The 13225-nt window shown below is 44.2% G+C and overlaps 1 protein-coding gene across 1 annotated transcript; it reads right to left on the bottom strand.

The window, feature by feature from the left end:
- Positions 1 to 386: 386 nt before the first annotated feature.
- Positions 387 to 13225, bottom strand: LOC136966039 (sodium/potassium-transporting ATPase subunit alpha-1). The gene is made up of 22 exons (XM_067260392.1): positions 13067 to 13225; positions 8664 to 8777; positions 8460 to 8519; positions 6907 to 7110; positions 6562 to 6675; positions 6338 to 6472; positions 6120 to 6237; positions 5774 to 6042; positions 5367 to 5675; positions 4652 to 4786; positions 4258 to 4450; positions 3587 to 3762; positions 3363 to 3499; positions 2982 to 3132; positions 2679 to 2847; positions 2439 to 2593; positions 2193 to 2316; positions 1856 to 2001; positions 1601 to 1731; positions 1391 to 1492; positions 1054 to 1145; positions 387 to 655 (listed from the first exon to the last, which is right to left on the bottom strand). The coding sequence occupies exons 1-22, from the start codon at positions 13076 to 13078 to the stop codon at positions 627 to 629; spliced, it is 3075 nt and encodes a 1024-aa protein (XP_067116493.1). The 5' UTR covers positions 13079 to 13225; the 3' UTR covers positions 387 to 626.

The raw sequence follows: 13225 nt of genomic DNA, 5'->3' as shown, positions 1-13225 counted from the left end.
ATAAAAAAACACATGCATTCAGAAAGGACTGTCGCTGTAAACTATTATAACAGTAGTATCATGAATGCAGTCTCCAGTGTAAACTGCTAGAAAGCAAGCCATAGGGTCCTCACAGTCAAGTGCTGCTCGTTGATAAGGCTTTCCCTTGTGCTACTGATAGGAGTTTGGTCTGGCTCCACCCCATAGCCTGCATTTCCATAGGCTTGTTGGTGCTGAAAGGTCAAGTAGGGTCTTATGGAACACAGTGTGACCATGCGTGTATTTTTTTCTTTACCAGCAATCTACAGTACACATGACCCTTAACTGATTGATTTAAAAAATTACTTTGTCAAATACTTTCCACTAGAATTGTATAGTAATATTCAAAATAAGCACAAGAAACCAGATTGGGACCTGACTGAGCGTTTATTCATATTACTGTTAAAAACAAGTATAAAATTGGTCCTGTTCCAGAAACAAGGCACGCAATGTCAATGTCTTGGTCATCACGATCTCAGTGTTTTAGTATCAAGCATTCCCTATATAAAAACACATCCAAATTTTACGGGAGGTTAAAATTTCCGAGCAGCAAGACAACCATGCAAGAAAACTCAAGCGATGCAAACTGGATGCAAAGTGGATGCTTTCTAGTAGTAGGTCTCCCTCTCCACCCAACCTGAAACAACAAAAAACACGATTTAGAGATTGGGATCACATGTGCACCACAGTTAGCATGCCAACTATCAGTGTGAACGTAAGAAGGAAGACTACCAAACAATCAGGCTTGTTTGGCATTTTATCTAAATATGTGACAATACTCCAAATAATTACACTACACACCCAAACAGAGTCCCTGTCGGATCACTGCATCACCAAAAGCAGCCACTACATAATACTACTTTAGAAGTGCCTAAGTACACCTAGTCCTAAAATCTCCTTGCGACCTGGAAAATAGCTAGGTTTGGTTTCCCAGGTGGTGTAGAAAAGCCAGCAGTTTATGGTTTGAACGGATAAATCTGGCAGATAATGTCGACTTAGGTCAAAAAGCAATAAACAACAGGATTTGTCTCTTACCTCCCGGACTGCGTCGCAGGATCAGTTTTCGGATCTCATCGTAGATGAAGATGAGGAGGGAGTATGGGAAGGCACAGAACCACCAGTTGGGTCTGTGGAGGGAAAGAAAACAAAAACGTGAGTCAAAAATAACAGACCAGAGAAAAGATCATAACAGCGGAGAAGTCTTTCTCAAGATAGACCATCGTCTACAATACAATACTTTTACACCCTTACTACAAACCAGATGTAATAATGTAATGCATGACTGAAAATTGCCTTTTACTGTATTCCTTTATATTAGGTGGAAGGTATATACACATTTTGAAAAAGAGACTTTACAGGGTTATCTACTTACTTGAGTGGGTACATTCTCAGGGCAACATCCATTCCAGGGCAGTAGGACAGGAAAGCTGCCAAGGCTGTCTCCTCAAACAGGCCGAAGATCAGGATCTTGTTCCTGAGGTTGACAGATGTGAAATTAGTGACTAAGGTTTGAAGGTGGTGGACCGTTAGGAACAGCTAACTTTTAGTATTGATTGTTGGATTGACAAATTCCATCACAAACCTCATTCCCTGCTGGAAGACAGAGTTCCTTCTGGTCTTACAGATGATCAGATCGGCCCACTGTACGACCACAATACTGGCAAAGAAGGCTGTGTGGCAGGTAAACTCCACAATCTTTCTCTGCTCGTATGTCTGAGGCAAATAAGGAGGAAAACCGTGAATACATCATCTAGTGGTGTTTATAGTATCAGACCAGCATTGTTTGTTGCAAATATCACTCATTGAAGCAAATCACAGAAAGGTTGGAGGTACTGACCCACTGCTGGCCATAGCTGTCCTCCAGGTCATTGAGAAATTTGTTGTCCCAGTTCACACGGATGCCCAACAGTGTGGAAGGTAGGAACCCGTTCTCAGCCAGGATCACAAAGTAGGTGAAGAACCCGGCTAGGGCCTGAATCATACCTAAGATGGCAGAAGCAGGCACAATTACCTTCCTGCTTTGAAGTAGAATACTTTTTAGAAGGGACAAGACTGGAGTGGAACCCCTGGAGGGGGGGGGGGGGGGGCACCTAGGCACGGCCAAGCCTTTACAGGACTATTACAAGACCTTTATGGAGATGCAAAGTGTAAAGATGTCTGAAAAAGCATCTTACCGATTTGGCCGTATGCTATGCTGATGAGTCTCTCATTCACCAGTTTGTCTGTTTTGGGGTTTCTGGGCTGTCTCTTCATGATGTCACTCTCAGCTGCTTCGTAGGCCAGGGAGATGGCAGGAACCTAGAAGGGAAGGAATGAAAAAAAGTAAATTTCCATGCGGATGAAGTGTGATCAAGCATCATGGTGTGTTTTCTTGAAGCTCATGATGACATGAAAAAAAAAATCTCACAACAAATGCTCACCATGTCAGTTCCCAGATCAATACAGAGGATGGTGACGGTTCCCAGGGGCAATGGAATGTTAGCGATAATAAAGAAAAGGAAGGGGGTAATCTCTGGAATGTTGCTGGTCAGGGTGTAAGCAATGGACTTCTTCAAGTTATCGAAGATCAGACGACCTGGAAAGAAAAACAGCCAAGATAAATAACTAAATTGTTATCTTAAACATTTCATTTTATATTCCAAGACTTGAACTATCCTTACCTTCTTCTACCCCAGTCACAATGGAGGCAAAGTTGTCATCCAGAAGGATCATGTCAGCAGCCTGTTTGGAGACGTCTGATCCAGCAATGCCCATGGCAACACCAATGTCAGCCTTCTTCAGGGCAGGAGAGTCGTTCACACCATCTCCTGTCACAGCTACAATCGCACCCTGTGGATCAGGAAATCAAAAGGTTCAGGAAAATATTTAAAGGAAAAGGTGAGAGAGACATTTAGTTTGACTGTGACTTCAGCTAAACCTTCTAACACTATATAAACTTCATAAAAAGACAAGAGGATTACTACCTGGCGCTGGCAGCCTTCAACTATGATCAGCTTTTGTTGAGGAGATGTTCTGGCGAACACAATCTCTGTGTGGTACTTCAGGATATCGTCTAACTGTTCAGGAGACAGGTCCTTGAGGTCACCTCCATGGACCACACAGGCTTTGGCATCCCTGGAGAAAAACCAAGAAGAATCATATCACTGATCCCTCAAAACATCTTCCCTCCCCAGAACATCGCTCGACGAACATACTTCTGTAGTCTAGGCCCAGAGGACAAACAGTGATGCAATCACTGATGAAATCACCTTTTTTTTTAAATGAGCCTAATCCTTCATCTTTTCCACAAGAAAATCTTTTGTATCCTTTACACTAGTATTGTAGGAGAGGAACATATCCCTTACCTTGGGTTGACTTCAGTAACTGGAATGTTAAGACGTGCAGCAATGTCCTCAACAGTCTCATTGCCCTCAGAGATGATACCCACACCCTTAGCGATGGCCTTAGCAGTGATTGGATGATCACCAGTCACCATGATAACCTGAAGGATGAAGGGGGCAAGTTGATAGGTCTGATCATTGAATTCCTACACTAACAACATTTTATTTTTAGTTCAGGGTGATCATACCTTAATTCCAGCACTCCTGCACTTGCCCACGGCGTCAGGCACAGCTGCACGGGGAGGATCAATCATGGACATGAGGCCAATAAAGCACAGGTTCTCAGTGGGGAAGTTCACCTCCTCTGCATCAAACTGGAAGCCCTTAGCAAATTGGTCATCAGGAAGAAGAAAATGGCAGAAACCTAAATGGATATAAAATGTATATTCGGTGAAGGAAGCATACCATTTTATCAAATCAAATGTTATTTGTATAGTCCTTTATAGAAGCAATGTCATAGACGGCTTTACATCTGCCCATAGAACTGCCGCTCAGCCATTTTATCATGTGGCATTTCCTAAAACCTGTGCTGCAACAGAGGGAATACCAGCACGCTAGCTGCAGACTCATGTAATCATATGTATACATTTACATTACATTTACATTTAGTCATTTAGCAGACGCTCTTATCCAGAGCGACTTACAGTAAGTAACAGTAAGGGACATTCCCCCGAGGCAAGTAGGGTGAAGTGCCTTGCCCAAGGACACAACGTCAGTTGGCATGACCGGGAATCGAACTGGCAACCTTCGGATTACTAGCCCGACTCCCTCACCGCTCAGCCAACTGTCTCACCTGAGCGTATACACGCCATGTGTTCAAGTCTCATTACATCTGACATGACCAATTACACTCCCTTACCCAGAACTCTCTCTCCCAGGCCACCCAATTCCATATAGGCATTCTGGAAGGCGTCTTTCATCTCATCGTCCAATGGCTGCTCTTTGCCCTGGATCAAGATGGTGGAGCAGCGGTCCAGGATCCTCTCAGGAGCTCCCTTCATCACTAGCAGGTGCTTGGTCTCACCCTCAACAGTGTTGTTGTGAATAGAGAGCTGGGGAAGAACAAAACCCATTTCTGAATACCAGGACCAGTAATAACAGACTTGTCCTTAATGATCTGTTGTTATGTATACAAACTCTTGGTTGAATAAAGGTTGGTTTCCAGTCAACCATTTACCAAGTGTTAGTGCCTTAGTGGAAGTTAGTGTGGTATAGTTTTGTGGGTAGTGATAGTATGGGTGTAACCAACCTACCTGGTATTTGTTGGTGGAGTTGAACGGGATCTCAGATATTTTAGTGTACTTGTCTCTCATCTCCTGGACAGAGCCACAGCACAGTTCGATACACTTCAGCAGGGCAGACTCCGAGGCATCCCCGGCCACATCTCTCTGGGAGTGTAAGACAAGGACCACACATTGAGAATCAAGAACCCTCTCAACCAGCATGCTCATTACAAACATGTTGTGCAGAAGCTTCGGGCATCTGATTTGTGATGGCCTGCTTAAGAAGACGCTGATGTAAAATAACAATTATTCCACATGGCGTTGCTACGAGTTAAAAAATAACCACCAAAAAAATTTGTACAAGTAAACAATGGCTGCGTCACCCACACTCGTTAAAACTGACAAGAGGAAAATTATCCCAAGGGTGAAATTACATATCACAATTACAGCTCATCAGAGGCTTGGAATAAACAGGTGATTAGTGGAGTAGGGAAATGAGAGGTTATGTTCTGGGGGACTGTGTGAGTGCAGGAGGCCTGAGGCCTCACAGCGGCTAAATGACATTAGTCACAAAGCAGACCAGATGAGTGACACACACACACACACACACAGTAATAAAAAAATACTAAAGAATCAATATTGCTAAGTCTTTTATATCCGATTTCCCTTTCCACAACAGACTTGGTGGCTTATTGTGAATGTGGACAAATGTATCAAGCTCTGACAATGGCATCCCAGCACTCACCTTGAGGATAGGCAGGTTGGACTGCTCTGCCAGGAAGACAGCACGGTTGCAGAGGCCAGCGACTCTAGCCAGGGCAGCCCAGGTGGCAGAGCTCTTGTCGAAGGAGGTCCCACTCTGGTTCTCAGTAGTGTCAGCTTCATGGATCTGGTTGTCAAACCACATGTGGGCCACAGTCATCCTGTTCTGGGTCAAGGTGCCAGTTTTGTCAGAGCAGATGGTGGAGGTGGAACCAAGGGTCTCCACAGCTTCAAGGTTCTTCACCAAGCAGTTCTTCTTGGCCATACGCTTGGCAGTCAGAGTCAAACACACCTATAACAGAAAGACAAAATTAGTAAGTTTGTAAAAACTCTGAAGAAAACCTGCTATTTAATGAAGAAGGAAACTCTGTAGACAATTTCAGTACTTACAGTGACTGTTGCCAGGAGACCCTCTGGCACGTTGGCGACAATGATTCCAATGAGGAAGATGACAGCCTCCAGCCAGGAGTATCCAAGGATGAGGGAGAGGACGAAGAAGGACATCCCAAGGAAGACGGCCACACCAGTGATGATGTGGATGAAGTGCTCAATCTCAATGGAAATAGGGGTACGTCCGACCTCGAGGCCAGAGGCAAGAGTGGCGATACGACCCATAACCGTACGGTCACCGGTGTTGATGACAATTCCGCGGGCAGTTCCTGTTGGATGGAACAAACATCAGACCCCTGCGTACAGACCCCCTTTAGGACTATGAGAGAGTTGAAAACGAACGTACCTTCAACACAGTTGGTGGAGAAGAAAGCGATGTTCCTGGTCTCCAGGGGGTTGTCATTGGAGAAGTCAGGGGTACGTGTTTGGGGCTCAGATTCACCAGTGAGGGACGAGTTGTCCACCTGAGTGGGAAGAGACAATAACAATTAAAAACAGCAATGAATAACAATGGTGTGGGTGGCACATGACACATTTGGGTTAGGGGGATTTTGAAGTACCCACCTTGCAGCCACTGGCAGAGATGATGCGCAGATCAGCTGGGATCCTGTCTCCTCCCTTCACCTCCACCAGATCTCCAATCACCACCTGCTCAGCGTTGATGTTCATCTTCTCACCGTCACGGACAACCAAGGCTTGCTATAACATTGGGGGACATCCAGGTTAGAATCTTTTCAAGTTAAATGTGGAAACGTGCCATCTAATTTCTCAAAAGAGTGAAGCTGTACCTGTGGGACCAGGTTCTTGAAGGAATCCATGATCTTTGAGCTCTTAGCCTCTTGGTAGTAGGAGAAACAGCCAGTGATGATGACGACAGCAGACAGCACAACACCAAGGTACAACTGTGAGGAGAAAGTGCATCCGATTACTACATGAATGACCACAACTCCCACTATGCTTTAATACTACTTGAAAATATTATTATTCAGTAAATTCCTTCAAACTTCTCTCCTTGCCTCTTTGTCAACATGTTGGAGCATATACAAAGCCTTTGTTCCAGCTACATTGAAATTTAAGAATGAGGAAAGGAAAGAGGACTCAATGAATCTCACTTTTTATTCCACCAGTCTTACATTGTCATTGGCTGGTTCATCTTCCATGGCTGCCTGGATACCGTAGGCCAGGAAACAGAGGATGGCACCAGTCCACAGCAGCATGGAGAACCCTCCAAACATCTGCTTGCAGAACTTGACCCATTCAGGGGTAGTGGGGGGTGGGGTCAGGGAGTTGGGGCCATCACGGGCAAGGTTCTCTGCAGCCTTGGCACTTGTTAACCCCTGATGAGAAACAAGATAGGAGTTATAGGGAGTCAGGTGGCTGAGCGGTGAGGGAGTCGGGCAAGTAATCTGAAGGTTGCCAGTTCGATTCCCGGTCATGCCAACTGACGTTGTGTCCTTGGGCAAGGCACTTCACCCTACTTGCCTCGGGGGAATGTCCCTGTACTTACTGTAAGTCGCTCTGGATAAGAGCGTCTGCTAAATGACTAAATGTAAATGTAAGATGTTTGCATTACTTATCAGATGTAATAGCAGGAGTAAATGATGGCTTTACAAACTGACCTCAAAAGCAAAAGTTCAAAGACTTTTATTTTTAAGATCTTACAAGAGAAAAAAGATTGTTTCCTCCACGGACCACTGCTGCTTTGTTTTAAAGTCCATATTGTAGGCTACTAGTACAGCTAGCTATGTTTTTTTTTATGCCGGTAGTTTCTGTTGGTCTTTGTAATTTTGTCATAGTAACCCCCTTGACTTAAGCGGTTCTCACTTCTAGTCCAGAACTCTTTTGGGGCTAAATTGGAACCAGTTTTTTGGGTTCTTATGCAGTTCTTAGGCTGTCAAAATGTAAAGAACTGGTTTGAGATTAAGCACTGGCTCTGAACAGGTGAGGAACCAGGAACGAGAAGTAGTTAGCTAGGACTCTGGAGACAGTTAAGGTGCTGGCGGTTGCCTGGCAACTTCGTACAAACGGTGAAAACAGGGCCATCTTCCTCCGCTGGGAAAATCCTGTGAAATCTGGGCTGAGAGGTACTGAGACTGTTGCTAGCTGCCTGGTGAATTATTCAAAAGGCTCCTAAACCCTGCTCCAAAGTTTGGAGGCGGTAATCTACCATTCTCCTTGATCTCCTCCATATGATCAAGCGGCCGTTTGCACGGATGTCAGTAGAGGATTATACCCCCTTCCTCAAATCAACTGATGTTCTGCAATTTTTGTATTCTTTATTACACAAAATATTGCTGGGGAGAGATCCTGAGGCCTCAAGAGGCTGAAGATGCAGGTTGTATTCAATAACCCCCCCCCACACACACACACTTGCATTTTCAGTTCATTCCAGCACACTGCTAAATGAAAACACTATCGATATTAAATTCAGACACTTTAATCCAAATGAATGTACAGTGGGGTTTTGATCTGGAGTCAAACCCATCCTATAAAAGAGAAACTACCCTTGGCTACCCAACATTGTTTTTGATAGGTGGAGTTCTCAAGAGAGCGGAGTATGTTTATTTATGAAAGTTGTCATCACAGGAAACTCAATGAATGATGAGAGGCAAAAGTGAATGAGTGAGTTGAAGTGCATCAGTCCTTGCTGTCGAATGTAGACAGTGAATAGGCTGTGGTGACTCACCCTGCTAAGGTCTGTGCCGTATTTGCGGTTGAGCTCATCCAGGTTAAGTTTATGATCGTCCTACGGGACCAAAAGAAGGAAACATTCAGTGACAAGCATAATTCTTCATTGTTTGGTACAAGTATGGACAATTGGAACAGAGTGAGAGATACAGAGAGAGGGAGAGAGAGAGAGGTAGGTAGGGAAAAAGAAAGAGCCACTCACCAGATCCACTTCCTTCTTCAGCTCATCCATGTCCTTTTCCTTCTTCTTGGCCTTGGCCTTCTTCTTGCTTCCCTGCTCAGATGTCGCAGCCAGTTCATACTGCTCACGTCCTTCCTGCAAACACACAGAAGAACATCCTTTAGAGAGACAACAAGACCAGAGTTTCACACCTTCTAGATCCAGTGTTTCCACCTTGGGTGTTCTAGATGCAGTTGCATGGCCAGGGTTCTACGCTTACTTTCTTTCCATCTCATTGACACTTTTAAAGTACTGGTGATCTGACCACTGGCAAGTTCTGATGTGTTCATAATCCAAAGACCACAAACCACTATCACTGTAGCCACCTGAATCGCTTTTCTTTTACGTTTTTACAATTTGTAATTTGTTTACAATTTGTTACCATTTGTAAAGAAAAATCTGTTATTTTTTCCTTCATCCGTTTTAAACCAGTTCTACTGTTGGGACAAGGACCTAGATGATAATGCCTCCGTTAAACAGCTGAACACGTGTGTGTTATACAATTACCTAGACACTGGTACTGCCACAAGATGGGTGAACCGATAAACATCAGTGAGTGGTTAGTTATAATCTATTATTCAGGCACGCAAAGCTGTCAGGGCTGGGTGGTTTAGTTCTGAAAGCTTGTCTTGTAGCCCAAGGCTTGTAGCACTTGAGAACTACAAGTTATTGTAAGTAAGCTATTTAGTAGTGTGTGTGTGTGTGTGTGTGTGTGTGTGTGTGTGTGTGTGTGTGTGTGTGTGTAAAAGGGGGGGGAGAGGGGCAAGGAAAAGTGTATATATTGCTGTAGGAAGAAAATCCGATTTTTATGGAAGGCACTCAGTGTGATCCCAAAATGTGTAATTCCTCAATAGGCTGTAGGAGGGAAAAAGACGTTAGCCTGGAACAACAATTCCAAGGGGCCCCTGAAGAGTCTGCTGTGGCACAGTCCCCTGTGGTCTTCACATTAGCTGACAAGCCCACTGAACAGTCTCGCTCGAAACCCTTGAAAAACACAGATCCATACTACTTCCTGGCTGGAGCAACAAAGCTCTCACAGTGCTTATTCTCTTAGTGATCTGTGAACTCAACATGGGGAGACAGGATGAATGCTTTTACGTTTTCAAACTAGATTGTGTTGTTAGTGACTCAAGAGGAAGCTACTCCTTGACAAACAGGAAAGAAGTGTGGATGACTGGTGTGGAATCTCACACAGAGCCTTCAAGCATACTAAACCATTTTCCCCTACTTGACTCAGTTTGCACATCAAATGGCCTTTTTCACTTCGCTTAGCTTGATCACAAGCATTGATGGAAATGGCTTGAAATTGTCAGGGTGGCTTACAACTGTACAGACATGTTATTCAGATCCTCCTGCCTAACCAGGTAGTTAACTAACCACTGATCTGAGACTACTGTAGTAACTTGGTCTACAAGTCATTGACAGCACTCTGTGGCTAGCGTCTACATGGCCTTTCTCTCACAGGTTTGACAAATAGTATACCGCTACTAGATGTTCTAGAAGAGTGTACTAGTCAAACAGAAAGAGAAACAATTGAACAAAAAGTCAGAGAAGGGAGACGAAAGATTGAAGGCACAGGCTCCATTGAAAGAGAAGAGAGAACCTGTTTGAAAGAAGAACTTTGTTCAGAACAACAACAGCAGCGACAGAGCGGACCTTCAGTGCGGGGGCCTCTCTCCCTCTTTCTCAGAGCTCAAAAAACAACAGCACCTATCCAATAAGGTCAGAAGGGACAGTTGAGCGGTTGCATATTTTACAGTTGGGGTTGAATTCCTGCAGACACCATTCCTGGATCTGTTCCTGTACGTGTGCCAAATACAAAAGCTGCTCACTCAAGCGTAATGTCCCCCCGTCCCCCCACGAGGGACTTTGCCCCGTTGCTACCGGCGACATAACCACACCTCTTGGATATCTGAATGCTGAATGGGTAGGATCACGTGTTCCTTCACTCCCCTTTTACTCCCCCCACCCACCCCACTCACAGTCAATCTGCTTCTTTCTTCTGAAAAAAGTTCATTAATTCACACAAAGTGTGTTTAAAACTCCACCCACGTCCTGCGGAAGTTCACAACCACAGTAGCACGACGGTCCTGTAGTGGACGGACCAGATTTTCAAACCGAGTGAGTTTCTATGTCACTACGTTGTGAAAAGCACAGCCTAGTTTGGCTTACAGTACGCAGGGGCTCTTGCAACATGGTAATTGTAGTTGTATGAGAAAATGATTTTAAGGGGGAGTACACCTAATGTGTGTTACTGCGTCATCATCCTCCCTTACCATGGCTGGCTTGAAAAACATGCAGAACAAACACACACACTCTCTCTCTCTCTTCTAATGTTTGTGCAATGAAAGAGAGAGAGAATGGTGGGGGTGAGATGTGTTTTCTGTCACAGAGATGGGGTGGTTGTGACCAAAGGGCCGCCTAATACATTGTGACTGTCAGGCAGAAAGAATGTTAAATCCTCAGAAGCAAAAGGCAGACACAGAGAAAGAGAGAGAGAGAGAGATGAAAGAGACAGAGAGAAAGACAAAATGAGTGAAGAGATGATAGAAAGGCCTCTTACTTCCACCCTGCCCCCCTGAAAAGTAGAAATGGACAGCTGGGGCCTCAAACTGATCCCTTACAACAACAACGCCACCACCACAAGACCAAGCCCATGGGCAAAGTTTTTTTTTTTTGCATATTAGCTGACTGTGCAGGACTGTAATTTGGCCATAGGTTTTAGTGATTTAGCTAGTTGGTGGCTTCAACCATTTTCTACTGAATACTGTAGCCTAGCGCTTCCCTGCGCAATCCAATCCGTTTTTGAATCAGACATACACCCCACCCCCTTGTGCTCGCGTTGGTGAATGGTTACAATGTGGCAACTGGTGCCCCTCATCCTTCCCTCCCTAATACTCCCCTTGCTGTATCTTTTCAGTTTCTTTGCTACCTCTGCCACCCTCCAACCTCTCCTTCCCTGTGCTTGATTGCATTTCTCACTCCCTCATATTACCTGAGAAAGGCTATCCCTCCGCCTCTTTGACTTAAAGAAAGCTCTACTGCTAGTTTGACCATCCTTTTTCCTCGTGTCTAGGCATATGTGGGAAGATAATGGACCTAACCAGAGGAGAGAAGAGGGAGTGACAGAAAGGCCAGGCAGGAGACTCCCTCACATGTATATCTTCCACTAGATCTTTCTGTCTTTCTCTCCCTCACTGGCTGTGATTGCATAATTTAGCTATGTGCCTATTGTAGAAAGCAGCACAGCAGGGAGTGGCTTGCCCTTTACATGATGATATTGCCCACTAGACCTCCCAAACCCACCCTGGAAATCCCTACAGCTACACTAAATGACAATACAACAGGTACTGCACCCAAATCAATTTTATCACCATACCAGGTGACCACCAATTATTCTTCCCAGATAAATTACAATTACCATTTAAATTCAAATGGGGGAATAACATGGAAATTACAGGTTTTAAGAACTTTAAATGTGGGATAAGACTAGCACCATGGACACGTAGAATTTTAGCCTCATATGGTTCCAAAACGGCGCACATTTAAAAAAGGTCCTACTTTACCACGGAGACAAATCCTCGGGACCAACACAGTTGGAAATGAATGCCGAATTTCAAAAGGGGTGATCTTTATAAGGCTTTAATACACCATCAAGACAATGCACCGTCAACGTCCCTGCACTCACTAATGTCCCATTGTTTTGTTATGCACCCACCCAGATAAACAATAAGGTTATTATATTCACGTGCAGCCACCCCAAACCAACAGCTCGTGGATTACTATGACAGCAAAATGACCCTCTACTCTGAAAATAAGTGCAAAAAAAAAAATCTTATTTGTAGCAGACATACGCTAACTTTTGACGGTGGAGTCGTATCTGGCGGGTTTTCAGACGCAGTTGTCTGTACCTAGTCACAAGATTTCCCGTATCTCTGACGGTCCTCGCGAGTTCACACACACTAGGCCAGCTTTACACAACTAATATTGCTATTTGCTTCACTGAATCATTATATTGTATCATTCAATCTTTTACAGATGTTCATAGTGCCGTCATTTTCCAAAATTAAGTCTACGGCGTTCCCATGGCAACTTGTGGAACATATCATTTTATTGCTACTAAAACGAAAGTTTTAGCAAAGATTCGCTTTCGAAGACTGATCAGAGCCGCCTGAACAAAACTGCGGAAGTCTTCATCGCAGGCATTTGAAAATGCAGCGGCGCTAGCACATGTCAAACTTGGACAACAACTTTAAACTAAGTCATTTCTAACAACCATTGTTGTTGTTATATAAAAGTATTTTGCTATTAAACTGACAGATGAGCTTTACAATTTCACCATAAGTGAACGCATATGATTTAAGAACAAGAAAAAGTTAACTTACTCCTCGCCCCATGTTGGTTGCTTTCTGGAGGATTCAACTAGAAAAATAAAATCCCAGTTTATCTTATTTTATTTGTATTTAACTTGAATTGCCTCCTGGATGTGCCCTCGTCCACACGTGTCACTCCACCCGGACACTCATCCAAGCTTTCTCTAGTTA

Source organism: Osmerus mordax, chromosome 22 (genome assembly GCF_038355195.1).
Source record: "Osmerus mordax isolate fOsmMor3 chromosome 22, fOsmMor3.pri, whole genome shotgun sequence".
Classification (NCBI taxonomy): Eukaryota; Metazoa; Chordata; class Actinopteri; order Osmeriformes; family Osmeridae; genus Osmerus; species Osmerus mordax.
Note: the sequence above shows the minus strand (reverse complement) of the source record. Positions and strands in the feature narration are given on the sequence as shown.